Source organism: Phascolarctos cinereus, unplaced genomic scaffold (assembly GCF_003287225.1).
Source record: "Phascolarctos cinereus isolate Bilbo 61053 unplaced genomic scaffold, phaCin_HiC Scaffold_726;HRSCAF=1367, whole genome shotgun sequence".
NCBI classification, from domain to species: domain Eukaryota; kingdom Metazoa; phylum Chordata; class Mammalia; order Diprotodontia; family Phascolarctidae; genus Phascolarctos; species Phascolarctos cinereus.
Window position 1 is genome coordinate 33,221,156 of NW_027556098.1, and position 18,730 is coordinate 33,239,885.

General features: G+C 40.4%; 1 protein-coding gene across 1 annotated transcript in view; it reads right to left on the reverse strand.

Moving 5' to 3' along the window:
* The window catches only part of VWA3B (von Willebrand factor A domain containing 3B), a 200,534-nt gene that overhangs the window by 27,282 nt on the left and 154,522 nt on the right, over nucleotides 1-18,730 (reverse strand). The window contains 2 exon segments of the mRNA XM_078146122.1: nucleotides 16,185-16,389; nucleotides 18,036-18,086. Of these exon segments, the coding sequence (XP_078002248.1) occupies nucleotides 16,185-16,389; nucleotides 18,036-18,086 (256 nt within the window).

Consider the following 18,730-nt stretch of genomic DNA (forward strand, 5'->3'; position numbering starts at 1 on the left):
CCCCCCCACACCCATATACACACAGGCCATCAAGCCCAACCCCCTCATTTTATAAATGGCTAAACTGGGCCCCAGGGCAGAGAAGTGACCTCCTCAAGGTCACAGAGGCAGTTAACATTAGAGTCGGGATTTGAACTCAGGTGCCCTAATTTCAGAATCAGGGCTCTTTCCACTGGGCCAGGCTGCCTTTTGCATGAATAAAAAATCTAGTAGAATATAAATCTCCTTGAGGGGAGAGAATCTGTCATTTTTGTCTTTGTATGCTCAGTGCCTAGCAGAGTGCCTGGAACAGAGCAGGTATTTGATAATTCCTTGTTGAACAGAGTAGATATTTCATAATTTCTTGAATTAATTATCTCATCTGAGTTTGTCTATAGCACAGCAGTCAATAGTTTCTTTGATAAGTGGTTTCTTCCACAGAAAATATGGAGGAGGCTGCTAGGTGGCACAGTGGATAAAGTTCCTGGCTTGGAGTCAGGCTCTTCTTCCAGAGTTCAAATCCAACCTCAGACACTTACTAGCTGTGAGATCCTGGGCAAGTCACTTAACCCTGTTTGCCTCGGTTTTCTCCTCTGTAAAAGGAGCTGGAGAAGGAAATGGCAAACCACTCCAGTATGTTTGCCAAGAAAACCCCAAATGGGGTCATGAGGAGTTGAACACGACTGAACAAACAAACAACAGAGAAGGCCAGCTCCATATCTAAGCAGACCAAGAACAATGGTAACCCAAACTTGCTTCTTCCCACCTCACGAATCTGACCTTAAAGGCTGGAAAGAATAAAGTTGAGTCAACCCTGATGATGACTGTCATCAGGAGGAGAAACAGACTCCATTCCTGATTGTCTGTGGGTTTAAATCAGGCGATGATTAGATTATCCCTGCTCCTCCATGCTCCTCATCATTTTATTTCTCCTGTTTGGTGGCAGGGTAGATGAAATTTAAATCAGTTTATTTCATGCCTTTGCCAGCAATTGGTGTCTGGGTTTCTTGGGGGAAGAGGACTGAATTAATATAGTCCAAATAAGATTTGGGGATTGTCTGTGGATTTCAATGATTCATGCTACTTTTGTTCCCCATGACCACAGATAATTGAGAGCTGGCTGGACTCTCCTTGAAACTCACCAACTCCCCACTTGAGAATAATATCGGTCACAGTCTTTCCCATACATACTAACAGAGGGTGGGAATCATGAAAAAAGTCTCACTAAGCCTTCTAGGAATCAAGAAGATGGTGAAGCCCTCTGAACTCCAGGCTTCTTTCAAGGAGTCATAATAATAAGTAACATTTATATAGTGCTTCAAGATTTGCAAAACACTTTATAACAATATCTCATTTGAAACTCATAGCAACTCTGAGGTAGGTGCCGTTATTATCCCCATTTTGCAGATGAAGAAACTGAGACAAACAGAGGTTAAGTGACTTGCCTAGAGTCATACAGCTAGTTAAGTATCTTTGACATGACTGGACTACAAATCCAACATTCTGTACACCAAACCACAGTGTTCCATTTTTTGTTTGTTTTACCACAAAAAAGATGGAACACAAGGAGCATGGACAGACAAACTCAAGAAGGATTGGCAAGAAGCATGCACATATGTGTACAAACAAACATGATTGGCAAAGCATAAAATCAAATTAGCAAACAGAATTGTACCCAGCCAGATACAACTGTTTAGCCACAGGAAAATTAAGGGAAGGAGAGCTGCTTGACTGGGATCTCCCTGAGGACAGAGACTGTATCTTTTTCATCTTCCCTTCTCCCATAGCCCCAGCATAAAATTGAATCCAATGAGTGCTCAGTGAATGTTGAATGTATGAATGAACACTTAGGGGTCACATTCTAAGCCAGCAAAGCATCCTCTCCCCATCATTTTTCATTTGGCATGATCCGTCCCAGCCGGAAGCTGGGATCCAAAACCTTCCGAATCCTGCAGGAAAGCATGGACAGTTGCTATAGTGACACCACTTCAGGATAACATCCTGCTGGGAAAATTCACCACAATGAAAAGCAACACCACCACCACCCGTCTTCTGCCTGTCTTTGGAAAAGCATCATCACAGCTAGATGAGAGACAAAAGATCTTTTCTTTTTATCTGCTTCCTTTGCAGAAGGGATCCACGTGAAATGAGCAAAGCTTTGCTTCAGTTTCCTACAGTAGCATAATACATGACTTGCCTCAAAGTGTGGTTGAAACAGCCTATGCTAATGAAAACGCCAGCCTCAGCCCTGTCCTCCTCCTGACTCCCCAAGGTGTCTTGGAAGGAATGGATATTGAATGAATGAAAAAGCCTTTATCAAGTACTTGCCAAATTAAGAGAAAGATGGGCATTCATTCTCTGGCCTGCAGTTAGGTGAGATAGATAGATAGATAGATAGATAGATAGATAGATAGATAGATAGATAGATATAGATAGATAGATACACTCACATACATACATACATACATATATATACATACACACATATGTCTACATGTATATACATATATATGTACGCACACGTGTGGGTATGTATATACACACACACACATATAAATATACATGCATACTTGCTGTTCAGGCTTTTTTTTCCCAGTTGTGTCCAACTCTTTTTGATCCCATTTGGGATTTTCTTGGCAAAGATGCTACCCTATTTCCTTTTTGAGCTCATTTTACAGATGAGGCAAACAGGGTTAAGTGGCTGGCAGGCAGTCACCCAGCTAGTAAAACTAGTAAATGTCTGAGGCTGGATTTGAACTCAGGAAGGTGAGTGAGTCTTCCTGAGGCCAAGCCTGGTACTCTATTCATTGTACTACCTAGCTGCTCATATATATACATATATATATGTATGCACGCATATATGTGTGTTTGTGTTATATGTATGCATCCACAGATATATAGATGCATACATGTGTATTTATACACATATGCATAGCTAATATCTATATGTGTATATGGATGTGAATGTGTTTATGTATATCATTTTTATCATATTCACATAATATAACATTATTAATATATTATATATTAGTATAATATGATAATATTTATTAGTATGTATACTAGATCTATTTTAAAATCAAAAGATAAGCTAAATGGATTATCTTCCTGAAATGGCTGCAATGCAGAAACTGAGACTTGCTTAGGGCTCCCTCCTAAATGAATTGGTTTTTCTTTTTTCTTTTTTTTTCCTACAGAGATCATTAACCCTGCCACCTCTTGAATTTCTCAAATAAAGCAAGGAGTAAGAGGCACTCCTCCCAGCTGGAGGCTGGGCAACCACGCTACTTCCTAGCAAAGCAGCAAAGGTACTGTCCCTTACAAAATGATATCTTCAGGAAGGGGTTTGCTGCATAGTTTCAGCCTCATGTTATTTATTTGTGGCCCTGAAGCTGTATTTTAAAGTATTACTTCAGTGAAGAAAGGGATTAAAAGTATCTCTTGTACAATCTCACTTGAAGCCATACATCCTTAAGGATATTTCTTTAATTTATGAGGCCACTGATTATACAAATTAAAATAACTTCAGGGAGTCTGAATAGCATTTGTTCTGGAACCATTATTCTTGCCAAATTCAGTTTGGGCTCTGCAAATATCTGGGCCTCTTTCTCTGGTGCAGTGATGCCACTTAAAAAAGACAAAAACAAGAGCATTGGTTTATTATTCAGATATCAGGTACTCTGTACAGGGTTGGTAAAGGAAACAAGGAGGTGATTTATGTCTTTGGAGAACCAAACACAAAGCCAGAAATAAAAATGTAATGAAATGTTTCTTCATCTGCAAAATGGGGATAAAATGGACATCTTCCTTAAAAGGTTGTTGGGAGGGGCAGCTAGGTGGTGCGGTGGATAGAGCACCGGCCCTGGATTCAGGAGGATCTGAGTTCAGATCTGGCCTCAGACACATAACACTTACTAGCTGTATGACCTTGGGCAAGTCACTTAACCCCATTGCCTAACTAAAAAAAAAGGTTGTTGGGAAGATCAACTGAGAGGAAGAAGGAGGGAAGGGAGGCAGGCAAGAGACATTTATTAAGTACCTACTATGTACCAGACACTGCCACAAGCTTAGCAATTATTGTCTCATTTGAGCCACACAATCCAAGAGGTAGGTACTATTATTATCCCCATTTTATAGTTGAGTAAACTGAGACAAATGGGTTAAGTGGCTTGCCCAGGGTCACACAGCTAATAAATGTCTGAGGCTTGATTTGAATTCGGGTTGTCCTGGCTCCAAGCCTAGCACTCTCCCCATTGTACTGTCTAACTACCTTGTAACATATGTAAAGTGCTTTGTCCTAAATATATAAACACTGGCTATTATTATTATTGTAACCATTATTGTTACTATTACTAGTTATTGTTATTAGAAGACAAATTCTGGAGGATAATCTTTTCCTGTAAAGCCTTCATACCTAGGATGTTATTTAGAGCAGCTGGGTGGTACAGTGCCAGTCCTGAAGATAGGAAGACTCATCTTCCTGAGTTCAGATCCAGCCTCAGACAATTCCTAGCTTTGTGACCCTGAGCAAGTCACTTCACCCTGTTTGCCTCAGTTTCCTCATCTGTAAGAGGAGCTGGAGAAGGAAACAGCAAACCACTCCAGTATTTTTGCCAAGAAAACCCCAAATAAGGTTACAAGGAGTCAGACACAGCGGAAAAATGACTGAACAACAATACTTTTGTAGACAAGCAGGCTATATGACACTGTTTAGTAGCTAGAGAGCCAGCTGGCCTCACATAAGGAAGACCTGGCTTCTGTGACTAGCTCTGTGACCCTGAACAAGCCACCCTAAATCTAAAATGAAAAAAAAAAACATTCATTAAGCCTTTACTGAGTCCAAAGAACTGTGCTGCTCCCAGAACACACAAATAGAGAAGATAGTCCTGGCCCTCAAGGAATTTAAGGTCTAATGGGGGGAGAGACCACAAGTATAGGGGGTTTCAGCCGGGAGTCAGTTGGAAAGGTACCATGGTCTTTAGGGAACAGTGGAAAGGCAGATAGAAGGCAATGCATCTTCTTCTTCCATTTATCAAACCACCTCACTTGCTAATGTTGAACAGGTTAGCTGTGGGCAAGAGCCTTTTTTTCTAGGTGTCCAGTACCTGTAGCTTTAGGGGTGGGCTAGGACAAAAACTGGTAGTATAAATGAATGGGTGGGTGGGTGGCAAACTACTATTCCAAGGGACTGAGTTCCCATAAAATATCAGTTTAATTTGCTTACCCTCCTCCTTGACGGACTGTTGGTGTAGTTGGTGATAGGGACAGATGGTCTCTTCTCTAAGTAATGCGTTCCCACAGATAATGACCTCCGTGGATGACTTGGACAATACGGTGGTTTAGAAGCCGATACTAATTGTGAGGATTTGGGGTGTTTTTTCCCTTCCTTGGCAGTTGGGTGACAGTTTGTGGTGGGAGTGGGAGGAATGACGGGCTTCTTCTCCATAGCAGATGATTCCCTGGATGATGAGGAGGTCTGGGCTGAAGGTAGAGATATTGGCTTCAGGGGTGTTGCTGTTTCAGGGGCCCTTGGGCTTTCCTTCTTATCCAAGGAAGTTGGTTGGCAGTTGACATGGATATCAAGGCTCAGCTCCATGGGAAATGCTTCCCTGGAGGACAGTTGTGTGTCCTGTGCTAGAAGATGAGATAATGGTTTGAGGGGCTCTTCTCTTTTCTGAGACTCTTGTCCTTCCATGGCAGTCAGTTGGCAATTGGCACTGGTGGCAGGTTCTATCTCCTTAGAGGGTGTTTCTCTCAATGGTGGCTGTGGGGTCTGACTGGGGACCAGAGCAGGTGGACTGGAGTGATTCGCTGTTTCTAGGACTCTTGGCCTTACCTGCCCTTCCATAGAAGCCAGTAGATAATCGATGCTGGAGACGGAGATCTTGTCAGGTATGATGGGCCCCTTCTCCACAGAGGGAGTTACCTTGTATGTTAACTGTGGAATCTGAATGAGAAATAAAGTCAGTGTTCTGGAGGAAGCTTCTGTTCCTAGGTTCACCAGTTCTTCCATGACAGTTGGTTGGCAGTTGGTATGGATGATGGAGAGTATGGAAAGCCCCTTCTCCACAAGGATTGCTCCCCCAGATGATAGTGGTGGAGTCTAGACTGGAAGTAGGGCCAGTGGCCTACAGCAGGACTGCTTTCCCTGGCACTGTTGGGATTAACTGCCCACTCATAGCAGTTAGAATGGAATATAAAGTTAAAATTCCTTACTGAGAGTTCCTTATACCATGAAATCACAGGTCCAGTTTTTTAAAAAATTCCATTTTCCATGTCTTTCAATTTCACAAACAGTAAAATCAAATTAGAATAATTTATAACCTACCTTTAAGACTTACAAATAAAAAAGATTCACAATAATCATATAAGTAGCAATTATTATTATCATCTCCATTTTACAGATGAGGAAACAAGCAATGACTTGCCCAAGGGTCACACAACTAGTAAGCTTTAGAGACAGGATTTGAACTCAAATGTCTTCTAATTAATCCTAGGAATTCTGTCCACCACACCATGTTGCATGGTCTATAATTCATAGGTTCCCAAAGTAGGCAATACTGCTCACTGCGGGGGCACTGGAATGATCCAGGCAGTTGGTAGTAGCCTCGGATGCAATTGGGGGTGTTGAATAAAAATAAGGAGGCAGTGGAAGCATAAGGAAAGAAGAGAAGAAAATTTTGAAAAACCATTAGTACATGTTTCATCTGTTATGTAATAGAGTCAAAGTTGTAGTAATCACATTATTATCCAAATAAACCTACAAAATGCAAGTTATAACCAATCAGTGGTCAAGTCTGCCAACAGGTCTTAACAAGCAAGTGTTGGCAGGCCAGTGTGTTGGGAAGTCCAGCATGTATCGGCAGGAATATGTGCATGTAATGACTTGTTTACAATAAATACTACATGGTTACATGGCACAATATTACATCATCAAAATTTCAATGCAGGAAAACACCCACAAATTTACAATACATTATTAAATTTAAAATGTGTCATTTAAAAAAAATGTTTTCTTGAAATGATACAAATTTCAAAAAAAAAACTGTTAAAGGCTTAAAGAAAGTAGATTTCCAGGGGGGCACTAAATATTTTTTTAAAAGGGGGAGGTAGGCCAAATAAGTTTGGGAATCCATAGCCTATATACTGCTAGTCAAGGGCCAGAGATACTACCCCCACCACAAGTTTGTGTTATAATGAGAGAAACAGGCTGTATATCATTGTGCACATCAAATAAGATATTTGTAAAGTACTTAGCACGGGGCCTGGCACATAGCAGGTACTATATAAATGTTTATACCTTTCCCCCTTCACACATAATTTGACCTTGAAGAAAACATTCTATGCAGGTTTGTATTTCACATCTTACTGTATTCATCCCTCGGTGGAAAACTTTACTCAATTTCTTGAAGCATTGCTAGGATACAAAAAATGAAATTAGAGCTGTTTAGGACCTCTAGCAGAGGTGTGCTAGAGGCAGCTTGAACCCCCCAGAGATATTGTTAAATTTTCAGTGTGAGCATTTACACCTAGGGAAGTGGCAGATCTACAAATCAGGACTTGACTTACTGTTTGGTTGATTGTCTAGAGTTAAGTAAATAATGAAGAAAATGTTAATGATGCAAATTAAACTTAAAAGTGTGTTGTAAGTACAATTTTTCCCCCTGGAGAGCCACTTATTAAATACTGACCGGTGTACCTCTGCCTATGCCTGACCTTTATGTCAATCAAGGCTCAAGTTCCAAAGTATCACTTGATCCAGGAGTATTTGCACCAATGGACAAAAGCCCTAGGACAGAGGTTAAGAGACTTACCCAGGATCATACAGGTAGGAAGGATCTAAGGCTAGATTTGAGCTCAGGTTTTCCTGGCACATGTACTTTTTAGTACTGCAGTCACAGCACTGGATTTGAAGTCTCTCTCAGCCTCAGTTTCCTCATCTGTAAAATGAGAACACTAATAGAACCCACTATATAAGGTTGTTTTGAGGATCAAATGAGATAATGTATGTAAACCCCTTTGTAAACCCTAAAGTGCTTATGTTGTATCCAACTCTTCATGACTCCATTTGGGGTTTTCTTGACAAAGATACTGAGTGGTTTGCCATTTCCTTCTTCAGCTCCTTTTACAGATGAGGCAAACAAGGTTAAGTGTCTTACCCAGAGTCACACAGCTAGTAAGTGTCTGAGGCCAGATTTGAACTTGGGAAGATGAGTCTTCATGACTCCAGGCCCAGCATTCTAACCACTAAGCCTAGCTGCCCCCTGGTTTAGAGAATGGAGAAGTTAAATTACTTGTTCAGGGTCACACAGCACATAATATAGGCCTTCCTGGCTTCTAGGCCAGCTCTCTATCCACTATACCACACTACCATTCTTATATTGAAATCGTTGTTTAGTTGTTTTTCATTCATGTCTGACTCTCTGTAACCCTTTTGGGGTTTTCTTGGCAAAGATACCAGAGTGGTTTTTCATTTGCTCTGGCTCATTTTACAGATGAGGAAACTGAGGCAAACAGGGTGGAATGACTTGCCCAGGGTCACATAGCTAGTAAATATCTGAGGCCAGATTTGAACTCAGGAAAATGAGTCTTCCTGACCACTTCACCACTTAGGTGCCCTTGGAGTCAAGAAGGCCCGAGTTCAAAGAACCTCTGCCTTAATCCATTGGAGAAGGAAATGGCAAATCAATAGGATCTTTGCCAAGAAATCCCCATGGACAGTATGGGCCAAAGGCAGCCAGGTGGCATAGTCAATAGAGCACTGGGCTTGGAATCTGGAAGATTCATCTTCCTGAATCGAAATCCAGCCTCAGATACTAGCTGAGTGACTGTGTGCAAGTAACTCAACTCTGTTGGCCTCAGTTTCCTCATCTGTAAAATTAGCTGGAGAAGGAAATGACAAACCATTCCAGAATCTTTGCTAAGAAAACCCCAAATGGGGTCGCAAAAAGTCAGACTTAAATGATTCAACAACATTGAATTTAACTTATGTAAATAGTTCATAAACAATTTTAATTAGATGTATTGATGTTCTGTTGGACATTAATTTGGTGGGGGGGATGTCACATTTTAGTTTTTTTCAATTACATGTAAAAGCAATTTTTAACATTAGTTATTTAAAATTTGTGAGTTCTGAATTCTCTCCTTCCTTCCTTCCCCCCTCCCTGGGATGGCAAGCAATTTGATAAAGATTATACATGTGCAGTCATGCAAACCATATTTCCATATTAGCTATGTTGGATATTAGCCTTTTAATACAGCATTTAAAAATATATCCAAAACATTCAGCTACTCTTCCCCCTCTCCCCACAAAAAACAAAAAACAAAACAAACAAAATAAAACTAGCAAGGCATTGAAAATAAAAGCAAGCCTGGGGTAAAACTAGACACACCATTAAAGCTTCATGCCATTGGTTTAAGACTTTGCCTTTGGTCAAATATAACAACAGCTAACATTTCTGCAGCATTTTAAGGTTTGCAAAGTGCTTTACAAGATACTGTCTCTGGTCTTAACAACCCCATGAGGTAGGTGTGATTACGGCTTAAATTGTTTAAAAAGTCACTAAGGCAAGGAGCAGGAGGAGAATGGGAGTAGGAAACTGAGAGGCAAAGATGATTGTGTTAAATGCCAAAATATAACTCTTGGCTCTAGCAAACAAGAAGACCTAGAGACCGACATCACTCTTGAATGAAGTCAGATTGGCAAAAATATTGGTTATATGGCTAGCCATATGATTTTCATTGAGGTAACATGCTCTGCAAAATCCAATTTGCTTCCCCCTCCAATTCAATTTCCAGAAGTACAGCAAAGCTCTAAATTGTACCATTTACCTTTCACTTCATTATTTAATTCTAAGGTTATATCCTGGGGCTTAGAGCGGTAAGAGAAGAACTCCATGTACACAAATCACTCTGATGAGTGCTGAGTGTTTTATAATTTTCCCATTTAAAAAAGTGATATGTGTTTCCCACTTGGGAAGGACAGGAGTATCCTTATGATAGTTCTACAACATAACTCACACTGACAATGTGTGTGTGTGTGTGTGTGTGTGTGTGTGTGTGTGTGTGTGTGTGTGTGTGAAGTAGGACTGGAGACCAGGCCTTCCTGACTCCAGGCAGGCTCTCATATAATAAAAAAATGTAGATATGTAAAAATCTACACAAATACGCATAAGTACACACATATATACACATGTATGTATGTCTATAGTTAGGAGTATGTGTACATATGCATGTGTATATGTATATGTGTTTCTATGTGCACACACACACACACATATATATCCACACATATATATCCACTTCCTCTCCTTAGCCTTGGCTAATTTAGAAGTTCAGCCATCTCTAAATTAGGATAGCTCACACTGATATAAGGGCAGCTAGTAGGCACATACAAGGTACAGTAGATAGAGCACAGGGCTCAGAATCAAAAAGACTCATCTTTGTGAATTCACATCCATCCTCAGACATTTACTAGCTGTGTGATCCTAGGCAAGTCACTTAACCCTTTTGCCTCCATTTCCTCCTCTGTAAAATGAGCTGGAAAAGGAAATGGCAAACCACTCCAGTATGTTTGCCAAGGAAATCCCAAACGGGGTTGAGAAGAATCAGATACAATTGAATAAATAACTCAACAAAACAACATTGATACAGCCTCAGAGGGTTGGCAAAACACTTTTCTGTAGTAAAAGATTATTCCAATTTTACAGATAAGAAAAAGATATAGAAATGGTTTATTTCTGTTTGTGAACTTATTTACACTGAGGTGTGAAGGGTTGGGAGGGATTAATGAATTACATATTCCAGGGATGTTTGCAGGGATAGTTTTACTGGTAGTGAGGTAGTGTGGTAGACAAAACACAGGAAAACCTGAGTTCCAACGTGACCTCAGGCACTCACTAGCTCTGTGACCCTGGGCAAATCATTTAACTGTTATCTGCCTCAACTTCCTTAACTGTAAAATGAGGATAATAATAGCAATCTACCTCCTAGGGTTATTGTAAGGATCAGGTGAGATAATACTTGTAGGATACTCTGGGAACCTTAAAATGCTACATAAATGCAAGCTATTATTATTACTGCTATTATTATTATTATTTACCTAATGCAAACCCTTAAGCCAAAGGCAAGAAGCTCTTATTGGATGCCTCATTTCAGGCACCAGCCAAACCACTTGTAAAAGATAATGGGCGGGGGGAGGACTGAGAAACTCCCAGGCCTGCCTGTTTGAATGGATTATCAGCCACAGGACCCAAGCTGAAAAGGAAGCTAGCTGTACTAGATGATTGCTTACCTGGAAAATTAATGCTGTTACAGAGACCTGCAGCCTGATTATTGTTCCTTGAATCTCAAATAGCTGTTAGTACTTAGCTATGCTTTAAAAATGGAAGGGTTTTAGGTCAATTTGGAGGAGCGCCATTTTTCTCCCCCAAAACCATTAAACGCTTTGGCGCATGAGGCAGATAGACCCCCAAGCTCCCTATACAATTTTCCTTTACTTAACACACACTATTTGTGAGCAGGTCACCTTTACTTGGATGTCTGCTGGTTAGATATATCTGTACTCCTCTGATGTCAAAAGAATTAAGCAAGGATTCAAAAAGGTGTGGGAAACACCACAGACTCAAGGCCTCCAGCGTTCCTCCAGCTCCAGGAAGACTCAAGGCCCATGGCTGTATGTGCCTTTTAACCTTCCACTTCGAAAGCTCTGACACTGAAGATTAGCAATTACTGGCTTTGGTGCCTAGCTGATTAACTTCCCAAAGCAGGCGGGCTCGGGATAAGTGATTGTGCCTCTGTTAATCACACCACTCTCCTCTCTGATTGGCCCCCTCGGGATGAGCAGGAGAAATTATACAGATGAACCAGTGAAACATGAAAATATCTCCCCTGCTGCTGAACTGTAGTAGTTCTGAAGCCACGCATGAGAGTTAATCATTGAAAAAGTGAAATCACCAATTTAGCATTCCCAGATTGAAAATGTAATAAGCAAATCAGAGGGGCCTTTTGGAAAGCTGCTGGCCCTCCTTTTTTATCAGTAGAAAAGGAAACTGATGAATGTATATATATATGTGTGTGTGTGTGTGTGTGTGTGTGTGTATAAATGTGTGTATATTATATATGTGTGTATATGTGTGATATATGTGTGTGTACATATAAGGAAATGACTCAAATGATTTAATAGTGGTCAATAGATGCTATATCTATCCTCTTAAAGGCCTGTCATCTCATTTTGAAGCTTAAGGAATAAGTCTTTCAGGATTCAAAGATGTATTTTATATCCAGACATTATATCTACTATCTCAGATTTTCATTGTCACACATTGCTCGAACAGATGGGAACAAATTAAAAAAAAAAACAACTCCAAACCTCAATCCTGCCCTTTCCTCAGTGTCACAAGAACAAGGCATTGTGAAGTGATGAATGGGATCTGGCAGCTTATACAAGTCTCTAGACACTGGTGAACTGATAAGCCCTAATCCATTAGGAAAAATCCTCATTTGCAAAAAAAGGTCAGACTCTTTCTGGTGCCCTATTCCAAGAAGATGAAATAGATCTTAGCAAGCTCATCAGTCTTTATGAAAAAACAAAAAGAAAAAAGAGGAAAACATTAAATATGTTTTTTAAAGTTATTATCAATTTTATGTTTCATAGCAAGAATTAACCACAGGGATTTACTCAAGTTCAGTTTGGGGCCTGAATTAATTTTACTAACAACAGCAAATGACTATATTTCAAGATTTGGGGAGGGGGGATATGAGTCTTCCTGGAGCTAGAGGAACGCCGGCAGCCTTGAGTCTTAGGCGTTTCCCACACCTTTCTGAATCCTCGCTTAATTCTTTTGGCATCGAAAGAGTACATATATATCCACCAGCAGACATCTGAGTAAAGGTGAGCTGCTCACAAATAGTGTGTGTTAAGTAAAGGAAAATTGTATAGGGGATTTGGGGGCCTATCTGCCTTATATGCCAACACATTTAATGGTTTTTGGGGAGAAAAATGGCACTCCACCAAACCAAGTTATCTTCCATTTTTAAAGCATCTGTGATTTAAGATCTGATTTCTTGGGTATAAGGAACTCCTATTGAGCAAACTCCCTCTACAAATGCAGCTCAGCAACAGCTCTTCAACTTAAAGTCTAAGCGAGTTAGCTAGAACAATGAGAAATTAAGTGGCATGCCCAGAGTCACCCAGCCAGTTTGGGTGAGTGGTAGGACTGAAAAAGCAGGCTTATATCATTCACTGAATCATGCTGCCTCTCCAGCTAGGCAGTGCAGTGCACAGAGCAATGGTTCTAATTTTCCCTCAGACACTTACTAGCTGTGCGATGCTGGGCAAGTCACTTAACCTCTGTTTGCTTCGGTTTCCTTATCTGTAGAATGGGGATAATAACAACACCTACCTCTCTGGGTTGTTGTGAGGATCAAATGAGATGTAATTAAAGGGCTTCACAAACCTTAAAGACCATAGCTTAACGTCAGCTATTATTTCAAGAAATAGTCACTCCATACAGCACTTGTGGTAAATAGCAAGTCAGAATTATAATGTATTAGAGCCAGAAGAAATCTTAGAAATCAACTAAGCTAACTCCATTTTAGGGCAGCCAGGTGGCGCTGTGCATAGAGTACTGGGCTTGGAACCAGAAAGACTCATCTTCCTGAGTTCAAAGCTGGCCTCAGACACTTACTAGCTGTGTGACCCTGGGCAAGTCACTTGCCTCAGTTTCCTCTTCTGTAAAATGAGCTGGAGAAGGAAATGGCAAACCAGTCCAGTATCTTTGCCAAGAAAATCCCAGATGGGGTCATGAAGAGTTGGAAATGATTGAATAGTAAAAACTCCATTTCACAGATGAAGAAAACAAGTCTCAGAAGTATGAATTAATTTGCCCAGTCACATAGCTAGCAAATGGTGAAACCAAGATCAGAATCCATCTTCCTGGACTCCAAGTTCAGCGTCCATTCTCCAGCATCCCATAAAACATCCTATATAGCTCAGTGAAACTTCCCTCAAGTAGCTGGGTTTCCTGATTTCTTTAAATTCCCTTTTCCTTTTCAAAATCACAAAGCTAAATCGTGCAAAACAAATGAACAAAAGTAACCATTTCCTATTGCTCCCAACTTCTAAAAAACTTACACAGAATATTTATCCTACTACTCACTCTAAAACCATTTTCCTACACAGGAATTTTTTCTATAGGCTTTGCCTTGAAAGAAAAGAAAAGAAAAGAAAAGAGGAGAGGAGAGGAGAGGAGAGGAGAGGAGAGGAGAGGAGAGGAGAGAGGAGAGGAGAGGAGAGGAGAGGAGAGGAGAGAGGAGAAGAGAAAAGAAGAAAAGAAAAAAGAAAAGAAAAGAAAATAGAGAAATTTTGCTGAGTGGAACACCTCACTAACAACTTATAAAAGTCACAGTTACCAGACTCCTTGTATGCTGCAAGACAGTAAAGTTGAATGTCTGTGGACAGCTGCACATGAAGGCATCATGTTTCATATCTGGGTTTGTCTGCAGCTGCTGCTCTAACCTCAAAGTAGCTTTCTGTTTCTGTGGCCTCTCTATCGCTCTGGGCAATTGCCCAACTGTCTGTGTAGATTTGACACCATCTTTTTTTTCTCACCCACAGGAGAATGATTCTCCCTTCCTCCCCCCCCCACCACCACAAACAATATTTTCCATTTGTACGGCACGGCACAGAGAGACACACAGATGTTTGCAGGTCCTAAAATCCCTTGCTATGAAACCAGTTCAGAAAATATTTTGAGAGGAAACGTTAAGCACTTCGTTGGAAAAGTCATTTCATCTGAATATTAACTAGCTGGTCTGTGAGGAAACTTCCTCCATTCTGCCTTGAAGACAAAACATTAAGAAATAGCATTCAGAGCCTACAAACACACACACGTATTTCACACTCCCTGGCCCCCTTCCACAAGAGCTCAGAACTAAAAGTAGTAACCAATGAGCAGTAAATGAAGCAGCTAACTCCAGAGAAAGTTAAGGATGATGATTTTTAATTAGAATTTTAAAAAAATTTTTTATTTTAATTTTTAATGTTTTTCCTAGTGCAACAGTAAGGTAAGCCTTCAAAAATAACTTAGAATTCTGTAGGATATTGTAAAGATCTGTCCCCACTTCAGGCAGAATTAATCAGGAATGACCTGCTGAAATCCAATCTGGATAAGACTTTCACGAATTGAGTTTCAGGTTCAGGAACTGGGGCAAAACTAAATCTGATGATGAAGAGAATTAAGTGCTGGACATGGAGTCAGAAAGACTAGAGTTCAAATCCTGTCTCGAATACTTAGTAGCTATGTGATGCTGGATAAGACATTTAACAATTCATCAACTTAGTTTCATTATCTGTAAAATGGGGATAATAACAGCAGTTACCTTTTAAGCTTGTTTGGGTAAAATGAAACAACGTTTGCACATCTTAAAGTTCTCCATAAATGAGAGTGGTTATTATTTGTAAATCAGCACTGCAGTGTAAGAATACAGTGGGGGGAGATTTTTCTTGCAGACAAAGTGAAGGACATTTCAAGGGAGCAGTTGAAATTCCAATATCTCTTTTTTATTTCCAACATTAAATTACTGTGACACCTAAAGAAAAGAAATGCCTTACCTATTATGCACGTCTTTGGAGAAGTCAGAGGGATTTCTGGGAAACCAAAAGGTTTTGTGGGGCTTTTAAAAAATGCCAAAGATGCTGCAAAAGAGATTTTTCCCCAAGGTCAAGGTTGGGGAGAGGTGGCTTTCTCTGCCTGCTTAGAAAGAGTAGATGAAAACTCTGTTAGCAACGAATAGCTTTGATGTGTCAAGGAAGCAGAGCCACAACTGTCCAACCACACCCCCGAAACAGGGGTCTAAAAAAAGGCAACCCCAGAAGACTGAAGACCATGAACATTTGCAAAAACCAAGCAAGGTTACAAAAACAAAAGTTATGATGATCTGAATATATTTGGGAATCGATAATTAACAAATATGTTTTGACTAATTTTTCCACATTAAAGAATGTCAATGCTGCAACTTTTACCTTCTGTGCATTGCAGGTGTAGGGATTCAGCCAACCCTTCCCCACACCAGACCTGCTCTCATTTTTGTTAGAGCAAAGAGATGGCATCTTATGCTACCATACAAAGAAGAGGAAATGCTTCTGAAGGCATGGAAAGAGGAGGATTATAAAAGAAAGTTTTGACTCCAGGGGCAAGCATCACCTCAGTTGACTGGTCCCCTTGACACTTTTCCTTCTTAGTTGCTTCTTGGATTTCCTTACTCTGCTGGATGTAGGTATTCCCAGCCTGGATCTCATTTTCCAATAATAACACATCTTCCAAAGAAATGGGCCAGTTTGCCTCTTGTAAGGCCTCCTGTATCGCCTCTTTATTTTCCAAGTATTGAACTGGCTCCTGTATTTTAAACCTAAGTGGAAAAAATAACATAAGAAACACACAGAGATGATCTAGTGTCTAGAACACATAGGCCCTTAATAAATGATTAATTGGATGCATCTTAGTAAGCTTCCCCATAACAAAAAAAAAACCCTCTACCAAAGTACTTAACACATGCTAGCTGGCAGTTATAATCACACATCAATTGACATTTATCTACCCAGGACTTTTTACAGAAGGAATGTTGATAAACCAATTAACCTCCCCAAGAAAGCTAGAACACATGTTCAGCCCTTGCCCTTCTCTGGAGGCGCAGAATTTAAAAGTAGAGCAAGGGGCTCTGGAAACTTTCCTACCCTCAAGGCCCGGGGTGACAAAGAGAGAAATTCAGTAGCTGCATTTCAAAAAAGACACGGGCTCTTTTCTGATTTATTACAAGCAATCAGACTCTTTCCTCTGGTAGCCCATATGCTCCATCTGTTCTTTGTTTTTCTATCTTAAGGCTCGAAAAGAACAGAAACTAAACTTTCCAAGAGGAAATTGTTAGTTTATGGGACTGCTTATCTAGCTAGTGTGTCTAATGGCGAGAGACCTATCCTGGCCCCACCCCTTCCAATTTCCAGCTCCTCATTGTGTTATGTCTTCCTCCCAATTAGAATAGAAGCTCCTTGAGGACAGGAACTATTGTGTTTGTATTTGTATCTCCAGTCCAGGCACATCATAAGTGCTTAATAAACGTTCACTCTAATCTCTCTCTCTCTCTCTCTCTCTCTCTCTCTCTCTCTCTCTCTCTCTCTCTCTCTCTCTCTCTCTCTCTCTCTCTCTCTCTCTCTCCCCAGTTTTTTTTTTTATCATTTCAGAAACTCAGAAGTTAGGGTGTGTTATGTGTGTACAGGTGAATGCATTATACAGAAAATGGGGAGGCAAGAAGAAGGAAGAATGGTGAGGAAAAGGAGGAGAGAGGAGAGAAAAAGAATGGGGAGGTCAGAGGGAGAAAGAGAAGAATGGAGAAAGGGATTGGAGGTGTTATTATTTCTACAGTGAGATATAAAACAAGCCTTTCACATTTCAGGTTAACCCAAGCAACACTGGAAATTCAAGTACAGTTGTGAGGAGTGGAGGGATTCCAGAAAATTCTTCTCCCAAATGTAAACTGGCTTCATGACTCCTGACTGATCCAGAGTCATATCAATGCTGCCATTTTAATAGGCATCCTCCCAATCCTCCCAGATATCAGATTACAGAAGTAAAATACTACCTGAAAAACCTACTTTCTTTTGTAAAGGAGCTGAAGGAAAGAAGACTGGAGGAGGATGGGGAGAGAACTTCCTTTATCAGTTTCATTCTCCTCTATATCAGAAGGCCCATGAGGTGGAACACCTATGTCTTATGTAAGGTTAGACTGAGGATTTGTAGTTGTTTACATCCTCTTTGCCCAATGTTATCTCTCAGACCTGAATTTACATACCCTTCAAAAGAAAGCAGAATTCAACATCTACTAATTAACAATCAAGTCAGAACTGAATGGATTCTTAACGCACAAACAAATTCAAGGTTAAATGTCACCTTTTATTTATTTCTTGCTGGCTGAATAAGCAAAACTAAGGGCTAGCCTAATGCCACAGAATGCCTTTTGATTATAGCCTTAGGAAGTGATTAGGAGATATTACAACTTACTTTTCTCTTTCTTCTGGAGAAAATGCTTTCCAAATGAGCAGATTTAAGCGCCTGTTTTCAAAAACAAAACCAGCAACAATTTATTCAGCCTTGTATTGCATTTAGTGTATAAAGTGATGATCATAAGGCTACAAATACAAATTACTTACAAACAGCTATGATGTGGAGTGCATAAAGTGCTGGGGCTGGAGTCAGGAAGACTCATCTTTCTGAGTTCAAATCCAGCCTCAGACACTTACTAGCTGTGTGACCCTGGACAAGTCATTTCACCCTGTTTGCCTCAGTTTCCTCATCTGCAAAATGAGTTGGAGATGGACATGACAAACCACTCCAGAACCTTTACCAAGAAAACCCCAAACAGGTTCACAAAGAGTCCAACACAACTTAGCAAAAGCAAAGCCCTCAAACACATCCTTCTGGGGAAGGCTCAGGGCTGTGAGCACAGTGGTTGAGCAGCACATCCTCTTGGTCACCGATGCGTGAAATTACCTTAGATGAGATCATCTTCCATCCAGGAGCAGGTTTGTGCAGAGTTATGAATGGATTTGTAGAAATCTCTTTTGGTTTCTTGGCAAAGCTGAGGGAAGCCTCAGAACCAAACTCAGTTACGTAAAACCAAGGCTAGTAAACTCAAGAAAAGAGTTCCTGGTCACCCGTGGACAAGAAGACGCCTAATCAGACTCACTTCAACACTC